Consider the following 13,702-nt stretch of genomic DNA (forward strand, 5'->3'; position numbering starts at 1 on the left):
CGCTTTTATAAAGTCATAAGTAGTTCTATATCACATCTCCGTTCTCATTTCATTGATTGGTTTGCTAACACCTGACTCCAGTTGATGTATAGTGATATCAGAAGCCTAGTGTTGTCATTACTTTTTATCACTCTGTATGTTTAAATGGTGTGTTCAATAAACACATGAAAGCCCAGCTTAGCAATACTGTGTTTGATATTTGTGACTTTGGTGAAGATCAGATCACATTTCTTGACTAATTTATGTAGGAAATGGTTCCAGTACTTGCAACTGTAAGATATTTAAAGACGTTAATACAACAAAGTATCGCCCTATTTCTACCACTGCACTAATCTCCTTTTGTTGGATGATGTACGGATTTGAGGAAAAACAATACAGATTATGTTGACAATCAATGAGTCTTGGGATTTGATTTGATGGACCATAAAATATGCAGAACAGAGCTCCAACAGAATAACCAGGATCATCCAGATGTCCCTCAGTAGATATTTTTATTCTGTCCTTGCTAGTCAGAACAAGCTACTATTGCAAATTGAAAAACGACTGAGATGTTGCACCATATTTTAAAATTCCAATTCTAAAGTATGTTCAGATTTACACTGTTCTTCCCACAACCTGCTCTTGAGTTTTTTTGCAGGAGAAGATAATTTGACTTTAATGTCCCATTAGATTTTAGGGAATAAACCTTCACAAAGGTGTGAACTGCTGTTTTTTGGATGGTGGGGATATTTGTGATAGTTCAAAATAAGCTTAATTACATGGTGAGTTAGCAGACTCTGTGTGTAGTTAACTAAACTAACATGCAACAAGCTGGAAATCTATTATTTTCCCAAAGTTGACCTCCAGTCCTCCGGAAATGTGCCTCATTGACCCCGTTTCTGTTACATTTACACCCAGGAGATTTCTGGCCTTTTCAGCCCTCATTGCGACCCCCCGACTCGAGCCTCTGATGGCAACGTTGAGCAACGTCTTCCAACCAGACCCTTACAATAACATCTGCCTTCCTTTCCTTTGTGAGGATGATATATTTGCCTTCATCCTCTAGTGAAGTTTGGGACCAAGCAAGTTCACCCTTCCTTAAAAGGAGAAAATATGCTCTTTTACAAGGAAAAGATGAGGGGTGGCAAAAAAGTGGGAGAGGCGAACAGAAATACGAGGCAGACGGAGGGAAAAGGTTGGACAGTGTATGTGTAAAGAATGCTTGTAAAGAAGATAAAGTGGGTGAGAATGAAAGAAACATAAAACTCTGGCCAAATCCAACAGACATTATCACTGAGCATCAATAACCGAAACAAAATTATAATGTAATGGGGCTGTTTTTATCCCATGTAGGAACTTGCATATTGCACAAAAAAAGAGACCACTCTTTCATCAACTGAGCAGCGACAAAACCTGAATTAGAAAAGTGACACAAAAACAAAACAATGTGGGTTCAAATTAATTGTTGTATATCTAGGAAATAATGATAATGCTAAACTAATAAGAGAACACTGCCCAAACAAAATCGCCATTTGCATTCAACAGCAGACTGTCTGCTTTTCAATTATATGTATAACAATTTTTATTTTAGTTTTTATTTTTATGTACAAGCTCATTAAAATAGAGACGTAGCACAAAATACCAATCTCTCCTTGATGGAAAGTGTGAAAAGATGCGGCTGACGCTCAGTAGGAAAGTTCAAACAATTTCTTGGTAAAAAGTTCATTTTCTGTTAATTTGCCTTCATCATCAGAAATTAGACAGGAGTCCCTTTTTGTGGTCAAATCCCAAACTACCCATCATAATTGACAGATGATTGCACTGAAACTTCACTGGTCAGGATGTCACACTCTTCAGAGAGTGAAGCTCAATACACAGGACAAGAAAAGCTGACATTTTGGAGTTACTGTTTTCTTTTTGTCATGGTCTCATCAAAAGCCTCTTTGATAAATCTCTGAATGGAAATAGCCGCAAACAGTAAAAGGTTTAAGCATGATTATCATAATGAAATGGTGACTCTATTGTGTTATCCTTGGTGCCATTCCAAGCCAGGGTGCAGGATCTCACGTAGTTTATGGCATTGAGACGAAGACAATTAAAAAACACAAAAGAAATCTGTCTGCTTTCTGTGTTTCCCCCAACACACAGTACTGACGGGTATAAGAAAGACTAACGGCCTTTTTCTACTAAGATAAATAACCTCCTTGATTTTTCTAAATCTGCTTTGATGAAATCCTTAGAGCCTTGTGTGTTTGCATGTCAACAAAATAATGACGTTCAAATCTGACATTTCTGATCTCCAAAGTCTGAAGGGTGTTTCCTTTTCCCCCTCAGGCATTAAACACCAGCGTGAGAATGGAGTCGTTAAATGTGGTGCTATAATGGAAGTAAGAGTAGATAAAAAATCAATAATTTAAATTGGAGCACTGCATTCTGCTCTTGTTAAGTGACTTTACTATTCCACTATGCGTTTCAAATATGGAATTAGTTTAGAAACTGTGCTGATTACATTTACTCAGTATGTTGTCTGTATGGCCGTGTTAAATTGAGAGTGGATACTCTTAAGGTCCAGAAGGGTTTTGGTTTATAATAACACAGCCGTTATGTTCAGACCCAACAGACAGCTGGATTATTTCACAGCAGAGACCTGTTTTAGTGCTTCTTACAGTTTGAGAGCCAGACCTAATGTTGCAGACCAAGCTAAGCAGGAGAGATGAGTTTGTGCGTCTGTCAGGGAGAGAGGGAGAGAGAAACTCTTTCTAGACAAAGGTAAACATGAACGGAGAGCGTGTTAAGACTGCCTGTCTCGGAATCACAGCTTGTATAAAATAGGCACTGGTACATTACACAGAACTGCTGCCACCATCTCTCTAAACCTGTGATTCCCTGTCACTGGGTGACATTTCATTTTCATTCTCCCTCATGTTTGCCTGTGATCAGACTTATTGACATTCAGCCTTGTATCAATGGACCGATCATAATCTTATTGGTAACTGTCACTTATGACAGTTTTCATATATACTCTCACCTTCATAGCTGAAGACATATTGTCACATTTTTCTTGTATCCTGTGTGTGTGCGCGTGTGTGTGTGTGTATGTGCGCGTCTGTCTGTCCTTGTGTGTGAGTTGGAGAGAGAGCATCATCTTATCCCTATGTGCTACAGGTGCCATACCTGCTGCGCTATAAGTAACATTACGCACGGGAATTAGAAAGATGAAAAAGGTGAATGAACTTATACTGGAGCTCAACAGATAATGAAAAATAGTAGCATTCTTTAAAATTCTAGGCTATATTATGCTGTTGAGATCTGGACACCTACTGTGGGCTTTTGGGGTAGAAGGGTAGCGTAACATGGCTAAGATCCTGGATGTCGAAGGCGGTGGGTTCTGCCGATATTGCCTGCCTCTTCGTTCGCTGCTGCTCCTGCAGCTCATTCTGCTTGTGGACCTGCTGGGTTGCCGGTTTGATAACGGAGCGGTATTTGTCCAGCTCGTTCTGCAGCCTCTGTATAAGCTCATCTTTCTGGTCGAGCTCCAATTCCAGCTCATCGATGAGCGCGTCCCTTTGACGCAGCTCCTCAATCTTTTCCTGTAGCGCGTATTGGAGGTCGCGCAAGGTGCCCATTTCAGTTGGCGGCAACGAGAGACTTCCAGCAAGTTTATCAAAGGGTGTGCAGTCCAGTCTTTATCCTCGCTCCTCTACCACGCTGCTCATAAACTTTATCCGGCATGAACAGCTATAGAGGATGCAGCCCTTGTCTCTCCTGAGGAGGATTCCTCGCCGCTCTCCGTCACAAGCGTTTGTGAATTTGAGCGAAGGTGGTTGTCGCGATTGCTTAGGTGAGCCCATAAAACGTCTCATCCACAATCACGCAAAGTTTGCCCTCTCACTCCCTCTCTCTCTCTCACCCTCCCTCGGTAGTGTGACAGCGGAGGACCGTCCTCCCTCGAGTGCGTCAGGCTGCGACCCGGAGAGAGCTCATGGTGAGAAGGGCGCCTACAGGAATCTGTGGCACAGTGCAGTCTGCCACTCCAGAGAGCGCTGCGCTCGTCTCACAAGAATAATGGACTCGATGACAAAGCTACTGTTCGGAGAGGCATGTCATCATACTTTAGTAACTCGCCCTGAGGCTGCTGAGTTACAAATAGATGAACACAGGAGCCTTAATGGAAGTTGAAGGTGATGGAAACTTAATGAACCTGGATGTCAAAATATACAAATGGTTTTGTATGTTGTGGTGGAAGAAAACAGTTCTGCTTGTATAGGATTGTACTACTTGTGGATATGCTGATTATAAATATTAAAATCTAAGGATGCTATTCTATATTTGAACCCAAGTAATGGTTGCAGGTATGACATAAATCCCCGTCCAGCTGTTTTGTGACAGACTCCAGAATGAGCAAGTAAGTGCTAAAAGCAAACAGTGATAATTTTACACATTGTCAAATAAAAGCAGCAGACATAAAAATACCTAAGCTACTGAGGCTCATGACTCTCCACAGCAGCTCCACATTCCTCATCTAATCTTGTGTTGTCTGGACTCTAAGCACCGCTGGTGTCTGTCCACATTATCCCAGTGAGTCATCTAAAGCTCAGCGAGTAAAATTTGGCCTCACACGCTGTAGACAAAATCAGAGGAGGATAAACTGCTATAGACTATCTGGTAGGAAAAGTTACTGAGGCTAAAACAGCAATTACTGTGCTGGGAGGTCGGGGAGTCACAGGCTGACAGTGAGGACAAAAAGCGGGATCAACTTGTGGCTGGAAGGATTGGTGATTTTAGTGGATGTAGAAAGCATCTTTTTCTTGGCACAGAAGCCTGTAAACAACTCTGGAGTAGAGACAGGTGGCCTAATAAAAGATCACAGCTGCCCTCTTGTGGTGTCTTAAAGCATCAACTCAAGCAAATGATGCATAGTGATGTGGAAGGAACAGATAATCTGACAGATGTGCAGTGGAAACAGGTTGTCTGTAGTCTGTAGTGTGTGCAATGAACGGGTAGCTGCAGATATTGAGGTGTACAGTATTCCTATGCCCAGTTAGGGCTTCCACCATGTCAACCTTGGAGGGATTTGACTAAAACAAATCAGCAGCTGAGCTGAGCAACACTCAAAGCTTCCAACAAAGCCAAGACAATTTAATAATAATAATTTAATAAACTCTATTTTCTTTAATATCTCTCAGGGAATTGGTTCAGGGCGCAAAAGTGTGGGCAACATCATACCAGGGAACTGTAGGCGCCTGAAGATTTCAGGCTCTTCCTAGTCCAGTGTTGCAGCCCCAACATCTTCCCATCATCAAAAGGCCCTCCCACTGTCCTTCAAAGCACCTCTGCGCTTTAAATTTCACCTCTCCAACCACCCAGCTCAGCCCTTTTTCCTATGCAGATCAATAGAAACAGTATCCGTTGCTTCATGCTGCGGTAATCCGATGAGCTGGGCGGGCCGCCGGCTGGTGCCACGTCCTGACACTAATGGGGGTCACAGCGTCTCCGACCCCGCGGGGGCCGAGCGGGGCACGGCGGCGCAGGTGAACGCCCTCCATGCCCCGGTGAAGGGGGGGCACCGAGGGCGATGACGTCACCTCGCCGGTGCCTTTCACAAACGCAAACATGTTTACTTCCGTGTCGCTGCTCAAGAGTGTATGGCCACATTGAGTTATCGTATTAGTCCAGTGAAGGTCCGTATATTCATATATTCAGAATGAACCCTGGCATTTATTCTTGAATATAACCTGTCTGTCCTATTATCTCTCAGTGGCTCCGAGTCATTCATGACCACCATACCTCACACTGAACATCACCTAATGAGTGCAAATGGGACCTGTCCTGCCTGCAGTTTGTTCATGCAAATGAAGATTGGAAATTGTCTAGCCACCTTAATAAGATTAACCCCATTGTCTGTTGTATTAATTGAGTCAACAGAGTGATTTCTGCCTCAGTGTGTGCGCGATATTAATACAGTCATGTGTCATTTATGCAGATGAGATTCTGAGTTTTCAAAATGAAGATGGAAACAAATGAAAAGAGGAAGACGGAGTCAAGTTTTGTTCATGGCTGAGTCAAGCTGAGTGCACTGAAACTAAATGAAAGTACCTAACTGGTACCATTCAGGTGCAGGCCACACATGAAACTCTCCAAATCAGCACAATCATACAGTGAAGCTAAAACGAGCACCTAAAGGTGATGGGGGAAGCATATGGTCAAACAAAGCGTTTTCTAATGGAGTATTAAATATCCTCAGACATGCACTTCGGGTCCTCGGCGTCCAGCTACTAAAAGCCAATAATGCATCGCACTTCCTCCTGTCTGTGTCCCGCGGGACTGCCGTGATGGATCTGATCAATTAGGAGCTCTTTCTGAAGCTCGCCTTGGAGCTGCGTCATCGGCCCCAAGAATGAAAGTGCTCGTCCATTCATGGCAAACGTGTCCATCTCTCGTTTAGGAGAAAAATAAATAGCTAGACTAAAGGTAAAACCAGGCAGAGACAGCTGTGTGGACACAGGAAACGTATTGGACCATAAGAAGTGTGAGTCAAAGCAGGTAGAATCAGCGCCGAAACGTTAATTAAGACATAATTTCAGAGTTAATTAAGCGCTTTTTTTTTTGGGAAGATTCTGAAAGTTAAAACACTCACAAAGATATTTTACAATGGGACAAAAAAGATGACACTTTGGAGCACTAAAGTACCAACCCCCACTGAAACAATCTTACCAGTCGGACTTGGCATATTTCCGAAACGACTGCCTTGACAGGTCCTGGTGCGTCTGGGGCTCCGCGGAGATGCCCTGCGCCCTGCGGGTCCTCGGTCCTATAAGTTGAGCGCTGGGCAGCACAGACTGACATTTGTGCAATTTTCTCTTCAGTTCTTGAATCTCGTCTTCCCTGTCCGCCAGCCTCCTCTCCAGGTCTCGTATCCTCTCTTCCTTTAGCAGCAGGATCTTGGCAAAGTCGTCCTCCAGGTCACTCATGTTGAAATCTGCGTTAAACTTTGCCGCGATTCTCCGCGATATGGACAGAATGATAAACTCCCAGCCGGACGCGCACAGCTTACAGGAACACGGACACAGATCCCCCCCCTCTAAATGCGCGCAGACCGATGATGCTCCGATAATCCCCCTTCACTGCCCACTTGTTTATTTCACAAGAAAAGAGCAAAACGGTGTTTAAACCCGGGGAAGCGGGCGATTGATGGAGCAGCTCTACGCTAGTCCACCAACCCTCCGGGGAGCTGCTGATGATCCTTCATTGAGAAACCAATTACAGTAGCTCTTCCTCTCCGAGGACGCAGGCAGGTCGTCAAACTGGGCACTAAAGAGCCGAGACAACTCCTGTAGTTCAGCGCCTCTCACGCTGCAAACACAGCACAGAGGAAGACCAGTGCTACTGCTGCTGTCAAATATTTGTTTACCATCTATCTGCACAACCCGGAGCCCCCTTTGAGCGACAAAAGCACAGTGTTGAACACCGGCATCAGCTCCCCAACCTAACCCACTGCAGAAAAAAATCAATTGTCCCGCACAAGCACTCGCTTCACAGGACAGAGAACTGGACTTAAAAATGGAGTAAGCACACATTGGAGAAGTGCAAGTGATCGCCCTAAAAGGCAAATAGCCCTTATATTGGCCCCAATTTTATCTACTTGGCATCATAATGGAGATATTAGTTTTTGTGCGTGTTTTTAGGATGATTGTATTGTTTCCATCTGTGGGATTGAGTCTAGAAATGAGGCACAAACGTGTATGAAGTGAGCAGCAAAATGGATAATTCATAGTTGCAGAAGATAAAAAGAGGTTGCTATTGTATGCGCCCAACATAAAGAAATTGTGTATTATCTTGGTGATTAGAGGAATCAGTAATTACACACTCTGCCAACAGTGTTCACTTTCATCCTCAATATGCTGAGCAGACCGAAGAGGCTTGAGTAACAGATCCTCACTTGTCTCTCTGTAATATTAATCTCCAAACCCAGCCAGTCATTTCTGTGCACCATTTTTCATTCTGCTGCCTAAATCTGTTTCAACTCAATGAATTCATTGAGAGAAAAAAAAAAAACATACACACACACAAAAAAAACAAGAGCTGGTGGGCTCTAGGGGGATGTTTCATTAAGATTCTAGGTTAAAAATAGAGCGAACAGATCTTTCCTTTGCTGGTGTAGTTCAACATTTCTCACCCGTGTGTACTGCTTGACTTCTTATTATTCCAACCACCTTTTATTGCACTGGAGATGAATGTGTATTACTGGAAAGCCAGCACTTTAAGTATATTTGCAGAGCTTTGTTGTACATTATTTGACATTTCCTGTCCCCCCTAATCCTGAAACTCTCTAGATGCATCTTGGAGAATATCATCATGATAACTGCAAACTCTCAAGTTGCACGGGAGACTTGTGATAACCCCTTCAACTCTCAGCTGTCTATGATAATTGCACCCATAGTCATCAGCTGCAGATTGCAGCGGCTCCCATCATGCAGCGCAGATCACGTGCTTCTTCACCGCTGCGTCTCTCCGTGAGTGCGTTACATGTTACACAGTAATTATGAGCAACAAAGTGAATGCAACCAACATTCAAAGACAAGGTGAGGACCGGGGTCGTGCTGTTATAGAAGTTGAAAACAGCGATCGATTAATTATGCATGCAGCAGACACTGTGCTCATTATGACAGTGGTAAATTAAGTGTCACCTTCTGTGACCCTGTCCACATCCACAGAGAATATTGTTGCGCTAGAAAAGCACCACTGACGTACTATTCGAGAAAAGGGCACTCATGCATTTGGAACAAAAATATTCAGAAATTCAGTTTTTCTTTAAAGTGTCTTTGATCTGGAGCTATTACCATAATCGCTGCCCAGTATCAGTGCCGCTACATATACACACTCATTACATCATCACCATGACTAGATCAGCATCGCTGGTCAGAAACATTTATCTGTGCAGCCTCCACACTCAACTATGTCCATGTTTACACATTATGAGTAATGCCTCGCCCCCAGTTTCATCTTCTGTTGTCTGACCGCTACATGGGTCATCTCCCTTAGACGTTGTGGGTTAGGTAATGGATGCCAAGTTAACCTCGCAGCACCCAGAGATACAGTAGATGCACTGACGGCACACAAGAGTGGCTCTTCATGGGCATCATTGAGCTCATGATTGCTTTATGTGTGTGTGTGTGTGTGTGTGTGTGTGTGTGTGTGTGTGTGTGTGTGTGTGGATGCGCTGTAATAAAAGGCTTCATGTGCTGTCTTTGCAGTCTTTCTAAACGTCTCTGGGCAGAGAAAAGCTGGTGCCCTCTCGTTCGCCTCAGGGACAGATCACCTTACGGAAGAGAAGAGGGCAGACATTAGTCACTCTTTTCCTGTAATACACTCACATGTGCACACACACACACACACACACAAAAGAAACGGAGAGTAATATCTTGGTTATACCCAGACATATGCTTGCACATCATTATCACCCACGCATACGCTTGCATACTAAGGTTTATGTAACCATTCACAAAGCTAAAATCCCCACAGACACACAGACGTGGTCATGTAGGAGCTGCCCTTATGGAAACCTTAGAGGGGATTACTGTAAGTGCAGCGTTAGGCGTGGTGTGTTGCCGTGTCTCTGGAGAATCTTCCTCCTTGAGAAACCCCTCTGTCTTTGATACCCGCATCTAACTGTGTTCTCTGTGTCTCTGCTACCATCCCAGTGAGACGCCACCAGCTGGCTGTCTGCCTGGGCCTGCCGTCCCAGGAGAGGTGGGACGAGTGCGATGAGAAAGTGAAAGATGGAGAGAGACATCACGGGACGAGAACAGCAGAGATGCTTCAGTCTAGAGCAATCTATTTCTGAGCACTCCTGCACTCTGGCAGCCGTATCACGTGCCAACGTCGCATCACATGGACGTAGCCCCACACTGTAACATGATATCACATCCAGAGCTGAAGATTGATCACTCAGCTCAGTCTGGAGATGGATAGAAGCCCAGCTCAGGAAATTGACTTAGCAAACACAGTAATGATACTTCCTTCCTGCCTTCCTGCATCAGTACAGTTAAAATCAGATAGGTGAGGATAAGGTGCGTTTCACTATTTTTGCAACATTGCTGGGCCAGCAACCAACAATTGTTTTATTATTGATCAATCATCAGGGAATCTGTAACTAATCTACCTGCGATATATTATTGAAAAAGAGATCCATCTTTAAAGTGGCTATAATCAATATTCTTATATTGACAATGGAGCACATGATGACTTATATGTATTATTGTCTATTATAAGCGGATGCTCATAGTGAATTATCACTGACTCTGCAGTTCTCCTCAGCTCCTCAGTTTGGTTTCCACAACCCGAACTGTAGTGTTTTGGTTCTCAATGTTTTCATTAGTGTGGTTTCCAATAGCAATGGCTGAGTATTTCTACTACTGTAAAAGTGTAGCCTACCTGCCCAACACAAAACAACAGACAAATATAGCAGCTCTCTAGGGCAAAGTGGAGCATTTAGCAGCTCTACAGTCAAAAGTTTCTCTCAGGAGTTGGTAGGGACCAAAAATAGACCTAATAGTAGAACTAATCATGGATTTACATTCATCAGTTAGACAAAAATATGACTCGTTTCAGCTGTTCAACAGGAAAGTCCAGTGAAAAACCTGTACAGTGATGTGAAGATGATCTGACAGCGAGTGTGAGAGTACATGTTGGTTCAGGTGTTACACAGGGAAGAAATGTGTCTGTGAGGTGAACAAAAGGTCAGGGGTCAGTGGTCGGAATGTTGCATTCCCATCATTTTCCAGGTGTGCATGGTTAGAAACATAGTTAATGACCTCCGATTATAAATTCTCGTCCGACATGTACAGACCTTCATCCTTCTTATGAAGGAGCAACACACTCAGACTGAATAAAACACAAAACAGTGGGTCTCTCGTGTTGAGTCTGTGTGATTATGATGTGTCCTTTTGTCTCTTTGTTGTGGTTTTCCATCTCTTGGTGGTCAATCTGAGTTGTCTAATGTTTCTGTGTAATCTATTAGTAGTATAGGAGTGTGAGTTAGCCTGCATTTAGTTTTGTTTTCTTTCTATATATATATATATAAATATATATATCAGTATATTTGTTGTCAAATTGAAGAAGATGTGCTTTATTTGCTTGTCTCATGCTCTTTATCTATTTGCATGTGTTTCGACTCGCTGCACGCTGAAGAGATCCTCAACCTTGTGACAGGGGGGATTTGTCTCCAAGTCAATAAATGGGAGACAACAGTTTGAGGAAATGAAATATTAATTTCAGACACGCAATACGCATTTCATATCTGTGTCTACGATCAAATGACTCACAAACACTTTGTTTCTGTGATGTCAAATGAAGTGGCACCAGTCTACTGATGTTTTCCACTGGTGCTGAATAAATTGCTCTAAAAGTACTTATTCTGTCATAATACGATTATTTTCTGCACCTCCAGTAATTCTTGGGTGTAACAGAAATGCCTCTTTTGATGCCTGTGGTCCCAAGTTGTCTGACGTTGTGCCATCAAGGAGCAGTGAGAAAGCATTTGGGATGTTGTCATTGCAGAAAAACTGATCGTGCACATGTTTGTTTTAACTACACTGAGGAACGTGATGGTTCAGAGAGCAGAGGCACAGGTTGTGTCCACATGGCGAGTTAATGTAAATCTGGGAATCCCCTCTAATCTGTCAAGTTGTAAGACAACAAGTAGCTGTCTGTCCTCCTCATATGGCTGCATAACCGCTGCACTAAGGTGATTAATTTACTGGTACAGGTAGGTTTTAATTAATGGTTGTATGTGAAGTGAATTGACGCTGTCGATGGCTCCGGCGCACCTCTCTTACCTCCCAGCCTCACACATACGTGAACGTTGTCTCACATTCTCCATCTCTGCCTCGCTCTCTGTGTTTTTGTAAGTGTAAGCACGTGTTTGAAGAGGTTGTCACCTGTGACACATTTGCGGTGTCTCAACTGCCTGAGAGGACAAGTTGCAGTGATTTTTTTTTTTTTTTTTTCTTTCTCTTTCGCTTGAAATGTGTGTTACAAAGCATGGTGGTGTGCCTCCAGAAAATCCTCATTCTCTAAACACACCTGAGTGATGACTCACATCACTGGAGAGCTGGGACCTACTAGCATGCTGTTATCAGGCTGTTTGCAAAGAATGCATTTAATGGACGCTATTTGGAGAGAGCGTGTTCCTCCCCCCAGTGTAAACCATACCATATGGAGGCTATACGTCAGACTTTAGGTCAAAACATTTCACTTTTCTTTTGTAATGGTAAAGACAGAAACCTGGGACTGTTTGCTCAAAGTTTTCACATAGCACAAGTTGATTCTGCTGGTTGAAACTTTATATTCTGAATATTTCATTTTCCCTTTGTTTTTCTCAACTGCTCGGAGGAACACATTTTGAGCTGTGATTTATTGTTGTGAGACTTTACATAGCCCGACAGATCATCTCTAGCACTCGGCTGATGTACGTAAGGTCAAATAAGCACTGCTGATTTCAAAATGAGACTTTTACTGCTGGGAGCTCTGTTCCAGGTGGAAATATCAGCGTGAACGTTTAGCCTGATTGTGGTTTCAGTTTACATGACTAATTATGTATTTATATCTGTTTAATAATGCAGTGCTAATGCAGTATGTTGACAATTAACAACACAAAAAAGAAAATAGAAATAAACCAACAAAACATGTACAAAAAGTATGGCAATATAATAATATTCATAATAATATCATATTCAACAGCTTCATTTACGATTACTGGAAGGGATACAAAATAATAGTTAATTTCTAAAGTCTCAAACCCCCAAAAAATATCACTGCATTTGTGTACAATATTAAAAATGAAGCTTTGACACAGAGAATTTCATTTTTAAATGCTCCAGGTAAATCACACATAGTGTTGCTTAAATTGACTTTCATCATATTGTGTAAATTATGAATGAGCAGGGGGTCCTGCTGAGACTGTGACTGCAGCGTCTGAAAAGGAGCATCCTGCCTCCTCGGTGAGATAAAAGGTTTTGTCTGCTCCTATAGCTTCACATAGCTCTGAAAATCTTCCTCAATCGCTTCAAAGCTCACTGAGCAGTCCGAGTACTCCCAGAATATTTATTTATCCAACTCTGACCTGACCTGAACTTAAAAGGCATCTCCTCTTATTACAAGAGCATTGCATCATAATCTATTAATAACTTGTTGCATTATGTTTCGATTAGCATGTGGAGATGATAAAATTATATGGGATGGAGGAGTCAGATCCTTTAAGTAAGACTAGCATTACCACCCTGTTAAAATACTGCAGTACTTCTTTTTTATTGATTGACCTGCTGATTGTTTTCCTTCATGTTTTGTTATTTACCACTTTGTTACATCACCTCTTCTTTAAACAACACTCTGCAATGGTTTGGGAACTGAGGAGACCGACAGCTTTAGTTCCCAAAGTCTCCTGCTTAATTTAAGATCTCAGCTGCTCAACAGTTTGAGATATTCTTTGTCAAACTATTTTCAGTCGGTGACAGGTCAGGACTACAGGTGGGCCACTTTAGCACCCACACTCTTTAACTACGGAGCCATGCTGTTGTAATCTGTGCAGCATGTGGTTTGAAATTGTCTTGCTGAAATAGGCAAGGTCTTCCCTGAATATCATCATTGTATTCACAGATTAACCCATGCTGGTTATACCATCATGGACGCTGGCCTGGGAACTGTAGTCCCTCTCTTCTTTAAC

General features: G+C 42.7%; 1 protein-coding gene across 2 annotated transcripts in view; it reads right to left on the bottom strand.

The window, feature by feature from the left end:
• The window catches only part of LOC113159779 (cGMP-dependent protein kinase 1), a 69,375-nt gene extending 62,364 nt beyond the window's left edge, over positions 1-7,011 (bottom strand). The window contains exon 1 of one of the 2 annotated variants that reach the window (XM_026356681.1): positions 6,694-7,011. In XM_026356681.1, the coding sequence (XP_026212466.1) occupies positions 6,694-6,950 (257 nt within the window). In that variant the 5' untranslated portion in view covers positions 6,951-7,011. Of the gene's footprint in view, positions 1-3,300; positions 3,857-6,693 lie in introns of those variants that run through there. The other variant, XM_026356680.1, reaches the window with a different exon arrangement.
• Positions 7,012-13,702: the final 6,691 nt, after the last annotated feature.

The sequence above is a fragment of the Anabas testudineus genome, chromosome 15 (genome assembly GCF_900324465.2).
Source record: "Anabas testudineus chromosome 15, fAnaTes1.2, whole genome shotgun sequence".
Classification (NCBI taxonomy): Eukaryota; Metazoa; Chordata; class Actinopteri; order Anabantiformes; family Anabantidae; genus Anabas; species Anabas testudineus.